Source organism: Notolabrus celidotus, chromosome 8 (assembly GCF_009762535.1).
Source record: "Notolabrus celidotus isolate fNotCel1 chromosome 8, fNotCel1.pri, whole genome shotgun sequence".
NCBI lineage: Eukaryota > Metazoa > Chordata > Actinopteri > Labriformes > Labridae > Notolabrus > Notolabrus celidotus.
The window spans coordinates 16,708,584-16,725,083 of NC_048279.1; the positions used below are offsets into that span (position 1 = coordinate 16,708,584).

Sequence of the window (16,500 nt, forward strand, 5' to 3'; positions counted from 1 at the left end):
CACACAGTTAGACTATTCCTCATGGAGCAACAGCATACCATCAAAACTGACGAAAACATCTTTTGGTGAATGAAAGTATATCGCATGTATTGAAAACATAATAATTACATAAATCAATTAAAAGCAAAACTATAAATTATTTTTTATGCGTGATATAATTCGACACCGTGCTTAGGTCAACGCAATCGACGCATGCGTGGACAACTCCTAGAAAAACAGGATATAAATTCGACATTATACACTTGCTTTTGGATATTATGGAATAGCATTGCGTGCCTTGGCTCTGCACTCTTTGCTATAATAACGTAAAAAGGACATTAACAAACAAACGAGGATAATATGGCACTGGATTCACTCAGGAAAGACGAAACCCTCGCGATGAGGAGGAGACTAATCGGGTATGGAGGACTGATTTGTTTTTATGATTATTTTATGATGTGCCTGCATCGGTGTTCAACTGTGCAATGTGTATACGGAAGTCCCTGATCCACTATTCTTATTTCCATTACAGACAGTCATGCAGACTTTTTTACTCAGATGATCCAGTAAAAATAGTGAGAGCAAGAGGACAATATCTATACGATGAAACTGGCAAGCGCTATCTGGACTGCATCAGTAACGTTCAGCATGGTAAAATATTGTCATTCAGTGCAAAGTCCATATCTATTACTCCTAAGAAGCCCTGTTTATTACGCCAGTGTCTCCATGAACCAGAAAGTTTCGATAGGTTAATAACACACATTGCGCTTTCTATTGCAGTGGGCCATTGTCACCCAGATATTACAAAGGCTGCAGCGGCACAGATGGACATCCTGAACACAAATTCAAGATTCCTGCACGACAACATTGTCCTGTATGCAGACCGCCTGGCTGCCACCTTGCCTAAGAAACTTGGTGTCTTCTACTTTGTTAATTCTGGGTATATACTACTATTAAGTACACACACCATCACATACTGATAAAACATCCATGAAGTGCCATTCAAATATTTTCTACATCTGTTCCTCTGACAGTTCAGAGGCCAATGATCTCGCCCTGCGCCTAGCACAGCAATACACCCAGCATGAGGACGTCATTGTGCTTGATCAGTGAGTGATATTTCTGTTTTGTTGCATCACATTCTCCCTCTGACAAAACACTTGCTCATTAATATCAGTAAAACATACTCTGCTTTTATACTAGTGCATACCATGGGCATTTAGTGTCTCTCATCGACATTAGTCCTTACAAGTTCCGGAAACTGGCAGGACAGAAGGAGTGGGTTCATGTGGTTTGTAAATTCATATGACCCTCATCTATAAACAACAACAACAAAAAACAACAACTGCTGACCATCAGTGGACTCCTGCTAATTTGAAAAAATGTGCTCATCCTCTCAGGCACCCCTACCGGACACCTACAGAGGCACATACCAAGAGGACCACCCAAACCCAGGACAAGCATATGCTGATACAGTTAAAGACCTAATCGAGGATGTGCACAGGAAAGGTCGTAAGGTACGTTTAACCAGTTTCATACAGTCTGAATAAAATAAGTAATGCAGGAAACCTAAACCACTAAACTGCTGTAATAAACATGACTGCACAATAGACAGTATTAATGAGTAATTACTACATTTTCCCACAGGTGGCTGCCTTCTTTGCAGAATCATTGCCAAGTGTGGGAGGACAAGTCATCCTGCCTCAAGGCTACTCAGCTAAAGTTGCAGAGTGAGTGGTGACTCATTTTTCATGGTGTTTTTTTTAAGGGAGTCTAAATGTCATTACACGGTGCTTCGAACTCTCTGCAGATATGTACGCTCAGCTGGTGGAGTGTTCGTGGCTGATGAAGTACAGACAGGCTTTGGACGTGTGGGGAGTCACTTCTGGGCCTTCGAGCTGCAGGGCGAGGGTTTCTGCCCAGACATAGTGACCATGGGCAAACCAATGGGCAATGGGCATCCACTGGCATGTGTGGCAACCACTGCAGAGATCGCTGGATCTTTCACAGCCAATGGGGTGGAGTACTTCAACACGGTGACTATATTGAATACTTTATGAAGCCTCATATTATACAATGGGATTACTCTTGATGTTTGCAGCTTAAGCATTCCCCACCTGTTGAAGGTGCCAGAGCAGTAATCCAGTATTATCGATGCCTTTTTGTCAGAGGTTTTGATAAAACATTTGTGGTTAGACATTAATACCAACTATCACTATGTAATGCAGTATCATAGTGAGTTTTAAATGAATAACTTAACAGCTGTGAGTTACATAAATATATAGTCCATAGGAAAGGGGCATACATAATAATTGATGGTGTAATGTACTTCCCCATGGTATTTCATTTAATCAGACTTCACAACATTACTGTGTGAAAACATAAATTATGAACTGAAATCTTAAAATGTCGCACAAATAAAGGTGTAGATGAAATATCTGCTTTGAAGAAAAACAAAACAAGAACATGTTTTCATCGTGCACACATCAAGATAAAATTCTCTCCAACTTCATACAGTTTGGAGGAAACCCAGTGTCCTGTGCCATCGGTATGGCAGTCCTGGATGTGATTGAGAAAGAGGACCTCAGAGGAAATGCCACAAGGGTGGGAGTGCATCTTAAAAATTTGCTCACACAGCTCAAATCCCGTCATCAAATAATAGGGGATGTCAGGTAAGGATGCAGTGAGCAATACACCAAATCCCCTATGTGGCTTACTCTCCTCTTTCTGTTAGGATGAGTCAGTTTAAATTAACATTAATTATAAAGGTACGGTCGGTTAATCATGAAGTTGTAACCCAACCCTTTGTCATTTTGCTGTAACGTCTAAACAAACTCAGACACCGGAAGCCACACCTTTTCATTTATCCTGGCTGATTGTGGTTAAACTGTTAACTGTAAAAGTGGACTGCTCTTATTTTTCTCACTTGTTGGTAGACACTTAATGACAAGTTGTGCTTAACAGCCAGGAAAGTATGTACATGGCACAATAGTCATTAATTCTGATATATTAGAAATTATGCAGCAGTGCGATGTTGAATCAAAAGTTTCACAATATTTCAGCTTCAGTGTTTTGACAGTAAAAAGTATTGTTAGACTTTAACTCAAACAGAAGTTTGACACCATGTTGCGTTTTTAAACTGTTTTAATCAGCTGGTCAGTCATTACAGTTATATATATATTTTATAAGTGCTGCTAATCATCGGCTTGTTCGATTAATAAGATGTTTGACCCATTATCATTACAAATGCTTTTAAGCGTTTAGACTACCACAGTGGCCACATCTTCTCTTTAAAACATTAAAGGTCGTATCAGCTTGTGATTTAAATCATGTGTGGATTAACATGTACTGAAGCTGTGTCAAGACTCACTAACTGCGTACAATATAGACCACTGTACAATGAATTCACTTCGCATTGCTGCCCAATTTTATGGTTAAGACCACTCTGACCTTAACACTGATACTTACTTACCAAGCTTATGATATGAACATGCACTGTGCTGAAAGGAAAACATTAAAATTATGCAAAAGAATTCACCTTATTTGCATCTGAAACACTATTTCCATTCTGTTGATGAGCCGACTGTTAAGTCTTCTAAATAAAATACTCACTAAAAAGATAGTCTGAAAGTCATCCATGATTTTTCAATTCTGTTTAATTAGCACGTATCCCCGTAAAATGCTCAATATATTTTATTTTTAGTTCAACCCAGTCAACCCTTTCTGAATGTCAGTCTTTTACTTACAAGATATTTAATGTCTATGCAGGACAAGTAGTGTCTACACTGATAACTATTTCTGTTTTAAATATACAGCGACAGACCAACCAGTTTACATTTAACTTACTTACAGCTGTCCTTTCCTTTCTAGAATATACTGTCCTCTGTAGAAAAAGCCCTCAGAAAGCTCTCTCTATACCTTAACCAGAGCACAAGTAAAATAATTTCTGCATCTGTATCCTGAATTGAACATTGATTACTATTACCTTCAAAATCTGTTTATTACTTTTTATATCTTATATTCTTCATAGCATGGTAAATTAACTCAATAAGCAAGGAGTCTCTTTTTTGGTGGTCATAGCTCTTACACCTGTTATTTGTATTTTTTTGAAGAAGATAAAATCTGTGCATTTATTCAAACATGACATTAGTTTTAGTTTATGGCTAACTTTAAACTTACTGCATGGTGTATTTTGACAATCATGTGATTTCTTGTTGCTCATATTTTTCTGAACCTCTTCAGTTTAATTTTTCGACTGTTAAAATTCTTTCCCTTTATGACAGAGGTGTGGGACTCTTTGTGGGTATTGAGCTGGTTACAGACAGGAACCGGAAGATCCCTGCCACTAAAGCAGCAGCATGGGTGGTGAAGAGGTACAGGATTGAAACATAGTTTATCTAGTTATCATGATACTTGTTTTATACTTAACATACATGCATGTTACCTCTGAAATGTGTTGAGTAATACTATCCTTTTTTTATATTAGATTGAAAGAGGAGGATCAAATCTGTGTCAGTACAGATGGCCCCTGGGAGAGTGTTGTGAAGTTTAAACCCCCTATGTGCTTCAGTATAAAGGATGCAGAACTTGTGGTTCAGTGTATCGATCGCATTCTCTCAGGTAGGTTTACAAAGTCATCACTTAGTCTTAGAATGATTGCAGTAAAGTATGACAATAAGAGGTACAAAAATGAACACATTCATAGTGGGTGAATAACTCCTCAAGTATTCTTGTTCTCACAGACAAGGAGACCATTGACCTTAAACTGGAAAATGAAGACATCTAAGGTTGGTTAAACCTGTAGAAAAACTTTTAATTGCATCAGACATTGTCAGATGGTCACATTCGTAAAGTTCAGAGGTAGAGGTATGAATGTTTATACTTGAGGTTCCAGTAAATAAAACAAGTTAATTAAATTCAGAACATGTTGCTACCCTCTACTTGATTCCTACCAATGTGGGGACTCTGTATTAATGCTTCAATGTGAGAGTCATCAAAGACATGCTAGTGGATTTGTAATAACGGCCAATAGAACATTTTTACTCCGATCATTCATCCATAAATATATGTTTTAATATCCCCCAGGTGTTCAGTGCCATATTAAAGGTTTCACTGTGGTTGCGCAAGAGAACTGGAGTCTACAATCAAAGTGATGCAAGTTATACATCAACACAACCTGGGAGATGATCAGGATACATTATGGTGCTGAAGTGACACTAATGATATTTTTGTAATTAAAACTAATAAACATTTAACACTTTTAAAATCCGGACTACTACCATCTTTTACCCACATTTTCATGTATGTAATTATTAAGCCCCAACTTACAACACTGATCAGCAACATGTTCTCAATACACATGTGGTTTAGATAAGCACTTACCAGACCACTAACTCCTCGACACATTCACATACATGATATTGCAGTTTCACATCAACTGAGGTGTGTTTTAACTCAGCCAGTTCTGCTGTAGGATAGTGAAGCCCTCTCCCACAACTTCTTAAAGAGGCATCCGGTGAGATGTTAACATTACTTGTGACAAAACAAGCAAGCCATTTTAACAGTACAAAACATTTAACATTAACTTTACAAATAATAACAAAAAGATCAGAGTGTAATATAAACCAAAAGTTTATTTCTACCAATTTGCCCAAGACACTAGAGGAATGAGTTTCCAGTGAGTGAGGGAGTACCCTCGTACATTAACAGGCTTGCGTTCAGTTGAATAACACTAGTAAAGCCACTTAAAATTGCAAACATGGGGGAAGAATCTCCTTAAAAGCCAAAAAAAAACAAAGAAAAGATGCTGGTTGTCTTCGTCTACTAGACCATCTGCAAACATTCACTTAACACGCTTATAATGAACCCTTTGATTAGTTTAAATCCCTTATTTAGCCTCACCCCACATCTGAAGCCATGCAACTCGCATCCAACACTCAGCACGGGAGAAAAATAACTAAAGATCTAGAAACACCAAAGGAAATTAAAAAAAAAAAAAGCAAAGTTGTTTTATTTGTGAGCTTTAAAGCTCTTGCTCCTGCTTGTCTGTAAATCCAGTAGACATGTAAAAATACAACCATACAATACATTAGATTCAAAAAGGTACCAAAAAGTACAGTAAAAATAACACTTCCATCACTGGAAATGTAAATGGACATAAAACAATATAAAATAAAAAGTGGAAAAGTGACATTTGCTTCCCCAGTTCCTCACTTGATCTGTACAAATGGAGCATGAGTCCAAATTTCTGCCAACTCCAAAGGAAAAGCCAGAGCCCATGTTCGCTGTGGTCAGACCATGGATCTCTTTTTCTTATTTACTTTAGACCTTAAGAGAAAAACACTAACGTTACTATTAACGTTACTGAGAATAAACCAAATATGGCATGCAGTTACACACAGACAGACAGGTGCATGAATGAGTTTGACAGGTCAGTGAATGGACAGACACTTAGGGGGGAGGGAGGGGACCCGGCCGCTAACTATAACACCTAGCACCCAGGTGAAAGGTGAAACAGTCCTTGTTCCTTTTCTCAACCACCACCAACTCAACCCTTATTGATCAAGTAGTGTTTGTAGAGATGCATCTTAAGATGGCTGACAGGTGGAATGATTCCATCTTTTATGGTCACAGACCCCACAATGCGGCCTACCCTAACCCCACTACAATGCTTGAATGGATTTAGAGTAGATGGACATCTTTGGGGTCAAAAAGGCACCAATGGTTACAGCTATGTTCTCATACTACCACGGATGATGCAAAAATGCATACCTGCACTACGTGTGATCAGTATGGCTTGTAGCTACTCTGGTGGCCTCCACGTCTTGGAGTTTTCCCATAGCTTGTATTGCCCTGGTCTGGAGGACAAGAGAAAAAGGGACTGAGTTCTTCTGAGTACAACAAGGAGGACCAAGAAAATAAAGTTTCTCTCATTCTTTTCTTTCCCTGGGGGCACTTATCGCTTACTGTAATCGTAGCCACCCCCATAGCCGTAATAACCAGCAGAGTAGTCATAGTTGCCATAGCCGCCGTATCCGTAGCCTTGCTGTCCATAGCCATAGTTCTGGTTGTATCCCTGGTTCCAGTAGTTGTTGTAACCTTGATTCCAGTTCTGGCCCTGGCCTAGAAACAACAGGTGAGGCCTTTGTCAAAACTCTCCAGCACACAGGACCCAGCTGGTTACTCGGCACATATTTAAGTAAGTCGACCTTCAAGCACAGTTCAAAAAACATATGGCTGAGACAAAGAAGAAGATGCTTACCACCACGTCCCCTGCCACGCCCCCCATATCCACGGGCGCCATACTGCTGCTGCTGGTAGACCTCTTTGGGTTGGGCGATTTTTATTTCACACTGCAACAAGTACAGAAACACATGAAGTACCAAAGTGAGTAACTTTTACCACTGGTTAGATCGAGTAAAGGATACACTTGTTCCTAAATGCACCGCTTTGTACCTTGCTTCCACCGACGTTGTGGAATTTCTTCTCCATGACCTTCTTGACAGGAACCTCGTCTTTGTATGTGATAAATACGAACCCCCTCCTCTTCTCCGTCTTTGGATCTTGTGGAAGCTCAATGGTCTCAATCTACACAGTGAAAAGAAACTGATTAGACAGCCTGTAATGTAAGCATCTATATTTTTGATCAACAGATGGAATCAATGTAACAGTGTACCTCTCCAAAGGTTCCAAAGTACTCCTGAATCACTTCCTTTGAGGTGTCAGGATTAAGGCCTCCTACGAAGATTTTCTTGACTGGATCCTTCTTCATGGCCATAGCCTTCTTGGGGTCGATGACTCTGCCATCTAGCCGGTGTTCCTTTTGCTCTAAGACCTAGAATTGGGGGGGAAATTAAAATTAAAAAGGGGTAATTTCTACATTTTGTTAAAACACAGTCACTTGAGCATTGTTAAGACAACTTCCTCACTCACCTTGTCAACACTGGCTGCATCTTTGAAGAGAATGAAGCCGAAACCTCGTGACCTTCCTGTCTGCTGGTCCATCTTTATGGTGCAGTCTGTCACCTCACCATATTTAGAGAAGTAATCCTTAAGATCCTTCTTGCTTGTGTCCCAGCTGAGACCACCAACAAACATTTTCCTATGCACAGAAGTGAAGGGGACATGTTTAGGATTACAAACAGTACCTCTCCCAACAACTTTATATAGGGTAGTGGGGGCGGGGATGGGCTGGGTGGGTGGGGGGTGTAAATGTACACACTGTTCCCGAACATCTGTTGACCCATGACGTAGGGCGACAGGCTACTGTTGCTTTGCGAGGCTATTTCACAAGATTAGATCAATAAACTGCAAAATACTACGATGCTAGGACAACAGACGCATCGTATCAATCGGCTTTTATGCGCTTATACATGCTAGATTTGACCCACGCTGAAGCGCCCATCCCCCCTCCTCCGCTCTGCATATGGCGCCAACAAAGGCCGGTTGAACAAAGAGACATGGCAAACCACGAGTGCATCTCAGCAGTCAATTTAATACAGAACTAAAATGCTTTCATAAATACTCACCCGGCATCCTCCTCGCCCTTGCTGGCGTCGATCTGGCCGCCCTCCGAGCCACCGTTTTGCGAGTTTTCGTTCAAGTCGGCTTCCTCGCCCTCTCCTTCTCCTTCTCCTCCTTCACCCTCTCCTTCTCCCTCACCCTCTCCTTCTGCTTCTCCCTCTCCGCACTCATTCACGGCGCTCTCGTCGATCCCCTCCTCGGTGTGGCCGGCTCCGTTGAAATCATCGTCGACTTCATGGCCGTTTTCCGATGTTTCCATATACTGCTGCTCTGCCTCAGACATTTTGAGCTATTGAACCTTAAATAGGAGGTGAAAAAGGAAATGATTGGTGGTTACATAATCAGCCTCGCCGTGCCTGCCTCGCCATTTACAGGGTGCCAATACATGCATTTCCCACCATTTTGACCGGCACAGTCGCGTTCCATACATTCATACAACGACGTCTTTGTTAGTAAGTGCCAGTTACAGGCAACACATCAACGTCAAATTACACAAGCCAGTACCTACTCAATATCTACAGTGCACATCCTCTGGGGCCATAGATTAAAAAAGCTCTGCAACAGACTGATAAAAACCAAGCCTGGACTATACTGTTTTCTCATTCGCAGTTACGTAATGCAGAGGACCAGCTCGCAGCACCGACGACCTTTAAGTATGGTGCGTGGACATATTTTAGAAAAAATATATGAAATTATAATGAACACACAAGATATCTTCATGAAATTACATCGAATAAACTGACTAACAAAGACCAGAAATATGCTTACTCGTCACACCACCGGAGAGCTCTCTTCAAGATGGATTCTCCCACACGACGACAACTCGTGGTTGGTTTTCTAGAACCGGCAGAAAAAAAAACGACATTTCCACAGAGGGTCCGTCTGATTGGTTGTTTGCTGCTGTCTCTCACAGCATTGACCAATAGGATACGCGCTGTAGTCTTTCATAGAAGAAGTTCACGCCTTATACGCACAGGAAGGCACGCAAAGTACCTTTTTGCTTTAAATGAAAAAAAGGGTTTGTTCACTGCCGGTAGGAAACCATTGACTGCGACGGACAACTATAGTTTGGTATATGAGTTACGTGTGTCCCCATGTGCTTTGAACCTAACAGAGGTGATAAAACCATTGTTCAGTATTAAAATGCTGTGTTGTCCTTTTGAATGACAACTTATAATGGCCGGATATACTACATATTAAAAAGCCCCATCCAAATCAACCTTCTTGTGCAGACAAGCTACTGAAGAAGTTTATAAAAATGGGCACTCATAAAATGAGCTGGAATGGAATAAAAAATATAGGCAGCCTTATTACTATCAGCATTATGCGTAGAGTACTAACGTATAACCTAATTAAAATTATCTTAAGAGATTAGTCAGTGTGCTACATATTAGGGTGTATTGCAGGGGTATTGCCTTGTACGTATTCAATGTGTATCACTTAATCTTGTAGATATAAGGGACAGTAAATATGAACTGGATAAGTTTTTTTATTTTTCAGTTAAAGAATGTATCCTTGTCTATTCTCTCTCTCTCTCTCTCTCTCTCTCTCTCTCTCTCTCTCTCTCTCTCTCTCTCTCTCTCTCTCTCTCTCTCTCTCTCACTCACTCACTCACTCTCTCTCACTCTCTATACACAATTCCAAGTTCGTATGAGTTGGGATGCTGAACAAAATATTGATATAGCCTATATGATATATGATAGCTGATATTTAATGGAAAACAGTGCCATGACAACACAACAAGTGCTGAAACTGAAAATGTTACAGTGTGCTTTAAACCTAACAGAGGGGTTAAAACCATTGTACAGTATTAAAATGCTGTGTTGTCCTTTTGAATGACAACTTATAATGGCTGGATATACATATTAGAAAGCCCCAAAGCCCCAAAGCCCCAAATATAAAAGCAGCCTTATTACTATCAGCATTATGCAAAGAGTACTAACTTATAACCTAGTTAAAATGACCTTAAGAGATTAGTCACTGTGCTACATTATTTGTGTGTATTGCAGGGGTATTCCTTTGTACGTATTCAATGTGTATCGCTTAATCTTGTAGATATAAGGCAGTTAATATGAACTGGATGTTTGTTAAATTTTCAGATAAATAAATGTATCCTTGTCTATTCTCTGTCTCTCTCTTTGTGTGTGTCTCTCTATATAGACAATTTCAACTTTGTATGAGTTGGGATGCTGAGCAAAATAATGATACAATTTGTTGGTTTGAAAATAATTTGAAGCCTATATTTAATTGAAAACAGTGCAATGACAACACAACAAGTGCTGAAACTGAAATTGTTACAGTGTGCTTTAAACCTAACAGAGGTGTTAAAACCATTGTACAGTATTAAAATGCTGTGTTGTCCTCTTGAATGACAACTTATAAGGCTGGGATATACATATAAAAAGCCCCATCCTAGCAGACAAGCTACTGACTGAAGAAGTTTATAAAAATGGGCACTCATAAAATGAGCTGGAAAGATATAAAAAATAAAGGCAGCCTTATTACTATCAGCACTATGCAAAGAGTACTAACTTAAACCCTAATTACCGTCTGAATTGACATTAAGAGATCAGTCAATGTGCTACATATTTGGGTGTATTGCAAGGGTATTCCTTTGTACGTATTCAATGTGTATCGCTTAACCTTGTAGATATAAGGGACAGTTTAATGAACTGGATGTTTGTTTAATTATAAGTTTAAGTAATGCATCCTTGTCTATTCTCTCTCTCCCTGTGTGTCTCTCTCTCTGTATAGACAATTCCAAGTTCGTGTTGGGATGCTGAGCAAAATATTGATACAATTTGTTGGTTTGAAACCAACAAATATTAGTATATTTAATTGAAAACAGTGCAATGACAACACAACAAGTGCTGAAACTGAAAATTGTTATAGTTGTATTGTTTATGTACTCATTTTAAAGATAAGGCCAATAATATGTTTCCAAAAAGTTGGTAATGGGACAACACAACACTGAAAAAGTTGTGTAATGAGACTACAAAAAAAACAAAAATACACTTGGAGGGACATCTCCAAACTTATCCACGTTAATTTGCAACAGGTTATTTACATAGTTGGGTATAAAAGGGCACTCGAGAGCGGTGTAGTCTCTCAAGAGTCAAGATGGGAAGGGGTTGAGACTGAGTGAGGAAATAGTTAAGCACTTCCAGAATAATGTTCCAGGGCACAAAATATCCCTGAAAATAAATAGACTCTGAGGATTTATTCAACTATGGTACACAATAAAATTAAATGATTCAGAGAATTTGGAGGAATCTTCGGGACTGCATTAAAGACAGACATGACTCATGGGTTCAAAATAACTTCCATAAACCATTGTCTGTGAACACTATTTGCATCCAGAAATGCAGCTTAAAATTGAATAATACAAAGAGAAAACCACATATAAACACAATATTTAAACACCAGTGACTTCTCTGGGTTCATCTTCTAATTAAGATGGACTGGGACAAAGTGGAAAACTGTCCTGTGTTCTCAAAAAATCTAAATTTGACATTCTTTTTTGGATATCATGGACACTGCCTCCTTAGCTCTAAATAAGGGAGGAACCACATGACTTCTAATAAGCGCATAGTTCAAAAAACAGAATTCCTTAATGTCTTGGATTGTATAAGTACCCAGGGCATGGTAAGTTTACACATCTGGGAATGCACCATTAATGCTGAATATTATATACGGGTTGTGGAGAAGAATAATTATGCTGCCATTGAGACAGTTTCTTTTTCAGGGAAGAACTTTCATTATACAGCAAGAAGAAGCCAAACCACCTTCTGCCCATATTACAGCAGCATGGCTTCGTAGCAGAAGACTTCAGTCACACTCTTCAAAAATGTGGCACATCACGATGCATCAAATTTAAGATAAGCGTATATTTTAAGCAAAACAACACAATTTTTCAGTTTAAACATTTGTTTGGTGTTTTTGCACTATTTTCTACTAAATATAGGCTTTGAATAATTTGCAAAGCATCATATTCTGTTTTAATCAACATACATAGTGCATCCATAACTCTTAGCTACTTCTCCTGTAGAAAGAAGGGACAAGAGTCTATCCTATAACCAGCTGACACAGCGAGTGAACAGCATTTTCTAACCAAAAGATCCTAACCCTCAACAGTGTGCCCTTCTACTTATTATATATATATATGTTTGATAGCTAAATATACCAATGATTTGTTTTTATTATTTATTACAGTAAATACGTTTTTAAGTGATGACATATTTAATAAAAACATATTAGTGGTAGTGATGGATTTGTATTATGTCAGATAAAAATAATTGTTTTTTAAAACTTTATTTTTGGATAAGTTTAAGATAATTATGATAGTTGAGGTTCATATCTATAAGGAAGCTGAATAAATAATAAACAATAACTGAAAAAGGGGTGGGTTTAAATAAATGTGCACTTCTTCACACTGCTTTTCACATATGTAAACAGACTCACTAAGTGTTTGACCATCTTAAATTGCTTTGTGCTTTCTATTTTGTGCAATATTCTTTTCTGCTTGGCCATTTTTATTTTATTTTACATGGTCAAAACAGATTAAAATCAATCAATCAATCAATCAATCATATAAACCATCCAATTTATTCATTATTATCCTCTGCACAATAGTGAGTGATTAAAACCAAATTAAAAAAAGATTTGTGAAACAGGTGTGAAACATGAAGTCAGTATTATAAATGCAAACTTAACAAATTCTTAGCATGGAAGAAAATCTTTTATTTTATCATAGCATTGAGAAAATATATTGGTTTCAAATGAATGTTTTTAAATTATGCATGTATGTTGTTTACTTTTCCTCTGTTATTATTCTGTGTCTTCAACTCCATCATATATGTGTGGTTTGCTTGGATCATTTTTGATCAGCCAGTCAGCAAGCCAAGTCTATTAAAAAACAAAAGTGCAGGAGAATCGAGTGAAAAGTTTCAGGAATCAAAGGCTCCAAACAGCAAACATCCTCTTATCAGCACTATTCTTAAATAAATCACTTCCTAATGATTACATAATTCTGTATGAAATAACTAGCATCATATACTTACGCAGGGGTTGTGTGGCTTGTTTTTGCAGAGTTCAGTGAGTCCATGCAGCAGAGTTGGATACACATACTTGCTGAGGTATTCTGCAGCAGCTTCTTTTGAGGGAGATGGCTCGATTACAGCTGCAGAGAGAACATGTGAGATTTAGACTTCAAAGTGATGGCTTCTTTACCTCCATTCCAAGCAGAGTGTGTGAGATAGTACATTACTTACAGTTTTGGAACATGAATTTGATTTCTCTTTCAGCCGCGTGAAATGACTCGCTGCCATGGAGAGCATTTTTCAGGTCAGAAGTCCCATATTTTGCTCGAAGGCTGCAGAGAAATACATCAGTGTTTTATTATGGTTAAATGGCTGAACTCTTCTTTAGGATCACAGATAACATTATTGGGTTAGTTTTTTATACTCATAGAAAGAGTGTAATGTTGATGATGTGTCGGTTCCAGAAGATGTTTTCTACTTAATATTAAGTGTCCCCAACATCCCCTATCTGAATCTGTCTGACCAAAATATACAAAGGAAACTAAATTTGTGTTGTGGTAGGGGATAAGGCATAAGGCATTTCTAAATGAATCTGTGGTTAGGTCCAGAAGTGTGAGACAGTACTGAAAATCCCTTCCATTATCTGAAGTAAAATTGTGTGTTTATTCTTTCTTTGCTTAAAATCATGGCAACACTGAAGAGGACAGTGCATGGGAAAAGCCAAATACGTGGGATGAAATATGACCTCCTCATCGGAAGATCAATACACAAAGCTTATTTCACTTAGAGATAGAAAAACAAATTAATCGTTCTGATATCAATAGTTTGTTGGGGGAAAAAAAGGATTGAAGACTACAAATACAATACCACTGTCAAAGGAAGTCTGATGGTAGATTCAGAGAGTAGCCAGAAGTTATTGAACATTTTAGGAGGGGAAACAAGGCCTGGGCTGAGAAATACAAACATTTTACAGCTATTTATACAGTTTGGTACTGAGTCTGGCAGAAACAGAGGGATGTTTGCGAGGCTAAAATCAGGACAGAACACTTCCCCAACCTGTAATAAGCATAGCTCCTTTCTTTAGAGACACATTACTCCCTGTGATTTATGTTGTTGAGGAAAAGGAGTAAGACTCCTAAAACACCTCAAAGCTTTCTAGGAACTACTTAAGGATTAAAGGACATCACAGAGTCCTGGGAAGCGTAGACTTTTTTGTTCAAGTCAATGAAAACCTCGGCCATGTGGGCATATATTTTGGCACTTAAAGGGAAAGTCAAGTGCTCTGGACATTGTTTAATCATGCTTGTTTATCATGGATCATTAGGGGATTTAGATACAAACACTAATAGTAAATACATCACAGCAAATGTGCCACATTCAATATACTGACCACTCTGGATGAGTTTCTCCGGCCTTGATGCTGTTTACAGGCCCTATGATGGACTTCCAGTGGGCGACAGCATTCTTGCGGGCCAGAGTCAGTGCCATGATCGGGCCGGAGCTCATAAAGGCAGTCAAGCTGGGAAAGACGAGCTTTCCATACTGGTCTGCGTAAAAGTCACCACACTGCTCTGGACTCAGATGCAGCTTCCGCTTCTGCCACAGGAACAAAATATAGATGGTAGCAATGAAATGAAAACATGAACAATGTGGATTTAAAGCTGCTGTTGGTAGTCACAGAGTAAACATCTGTTCAGAGAGAGGGATTTCAAATATCAACACCATCCCTCCCAACTAAATTTCCTCTTAGCCCCCCAACACAGATCAGCGTGTGCAGTCATGATAGTACCTGACTCATAACCGCCAGGACGTAGTAGGGGCTGCCCCTTAACCAATCAGGACAGAGGATTGGAGATGATTGGAGATAGCTATGATTGGTCCGTCATAACGGGAGCAAGGGGAATAATAACATTGCTTGATACAAAGGCATTGGAAAACGCAGAGATTTCGCCATAGTCTCAAATTACTCTACTTACCGAAAAGTACAGATGGGCATTATGACCTTTTCTCCAAACCCAGCAGAAAAAAGTAATGTTTTTTACACCATTCCTACCAACAGCAGCTTTAAGAGTCAGCTTCTGAAATCTTGAAGGCCTGCATTGTTTGTTTGAATACACTTTTTTAGTTTGAGGGATTTAAAAAAAAAAGGCTATAATATGCACTGAGTTGTACATTTTAGCGCCATCTTGTGGATAATTTTAAACCTGAGGAACTTTCTCAGTATAGTGAAGGGATATTTAAGACTGTGTAGTCAAATAGGCTACCTAAATGAATCGGCCAGGCTCTTCACACTGTCTACTTGCCTTAACTGGAGTATATTTTATACAAACAAGACAGCACACATCATTGTTTTAGAGACTAACAGTTGTCAAAGATGTAGCCTTCTTCAGTGAGTCTACAAATTTCATGACTTACCTGCAGTACAGTAAACCCCGATTTGAGAACGAAGTCCTCGATCTCCTCTGCTTTGTCGATTGCATCTGGTTTGATAATAGCCAGAGTTCTTTCTACAAATATCCGCGGATATGTAGATTGGTTCATTGTCCTCTGAATGCTACACCAACTTCTACGTTAGCATCAAAATAATCTAGTCAACAGATTTCAATAAAAAAATTGACTTTGGAAAGTTGTGACTTCGATGAAAGAAAATCTGAGGTAACACTTATCCTTGAGTGTAGATGGACCCAAGTTTAGATGATGCTCTGTGAAATAGTCTATTTCGCTCCGACCTTCCCGCGTCCTTTTTTCTGTTCGGGTTGCTAGGATACCAATGTATGTGTACGGAAAGCCGAGCAGGTCACACATAACGATGTGCAAAAACGCGATCCAGGTATCACTAGGGCCTCGTGCAAATGAATTCAAACAATTTAATAAGTATTATTATTTTGAAATAAAGCTAAAATATATAATTCCAGCATTTTTTTTATGAGACAGTGATTTTCTTGCGTGGACATTATGT

At 38.9% G+C, this 16,500-nt stretch overlaps 3 protein-coding genes across 5 annotated transcripts; 1 reads left to right on the forward strand and 2 right to left on the reverse strand.

Moving 5' to 3' along the window:
* Positions 1 to 82: 82 nt before the first annotated feature.
* phykpl (5-phosphohydroxy-L-lysine phospho-lyase) lies at positions 83 to 5,245 on the forward strand. The gene is made up of 13 exons (XM_034689772.1): positions 83 to 398; positions 512 to 630; positions 760 to 919; positions 1,014 to 1,088; positions 1,183 to 1,270; positions 1,380 to 1,496; positions 1,627 to 1,709; positions 1,790 to 2,015; positions 2,497 to 2,651; positions 4,263 to 4,352; positions 4,466 to 4,599; positions 4,722 to 4,766; positions 5,065 to 5,245. The coding sequence occupies exons 1-12, from the start codon at positions 340 to 342 to the stop codon at positions 4,763 to 4,765; spliced, it is 1,350 nt and encodes a 449-aa protein (XP_034545663.1). The 5' UTR covers positions 83 to 339; the 3' UTR covers position 4,766; positions 5,065 to 5,245.
* On the reverse strand, positions 4,772 to 9,397 carry LOC117817214 (heterogeneous nuclear ribonucleoprotein A/B-like). Of its 3 annotated transcripts, none has more exons than XM_034689774.1 (9): positions 9,271 to 9,396; positions 8,508 to 8,800; positions 7,912 to 8,080; positions 7,655 to 7,813; positions 7,435 to 7,566; positions 7,241 to 7,331; positions 6,946 to 7,101; positions 6,751 to 6,836; positions 4,772 to 6,306 (listed from the first exon to the last, which is right to left on the reverse strand). In XM_034689774.1, exons 2-8 carry the CDS (start codon positions 8,783 to 8,785, stop codon positions 6,766 to 6,768), a joined length of 1,056 nt encoding a protein of 351 aa, XP_034545665.1. In that variant the 5' UTR covers positions 8,786 to 8,800; positions 9,271 to 9,396; the 3' UTR covers positions 4,772 to 6,306; positions 6,751 to 6,765. The 3 variants fall into 3 exon arrangements, with proteins under 3 accessions (XP_034545665.1, XP_034545666.1, XP_034545668.1); XM_034689775.1 differs by lacking the exon at positions 9,271 to 9,396 and adding an exon at positions 9,011 to 9,154; XM_034689777.1 differs by lacking the exons at positions 4,772 to 6,306; positions 6,751 to 6,836 and having other exon boundaries at positions 6,935 to 7,101; positions 9,271 to 9,397.
* A 3,824-nt stretch (positions 9,398 to 13,221) lies between these two features.
* On the reverse strand, positions 13,222 to 16,316 carry nme5 (NME/NM23 family member 5). The gene is made up of 5 exons (XM_034690147.1): positions 15,957 to 16,316; positions 14,932 to 15,137; positions 13,773 to 13,873; positions 13,563 to 13,681; positions 13,222 to 13,407 (listed from the first exon to the last, which is right to left on the reverse strand). Exons 1-5 carry the CDS (start codon positions 16,080 to 16,082, stop codon positions 13,330 to 13,332), a joined length of 630 nt encoding a protein of 209 aa, XP_034546038.1. The 5' UTR covers positions 16,083 to 16,316; the 3' UTR covers positions 13,222 to 13,329.
* Positions 16,317 to 16,500: the final 184 nt, after the last annotated feature.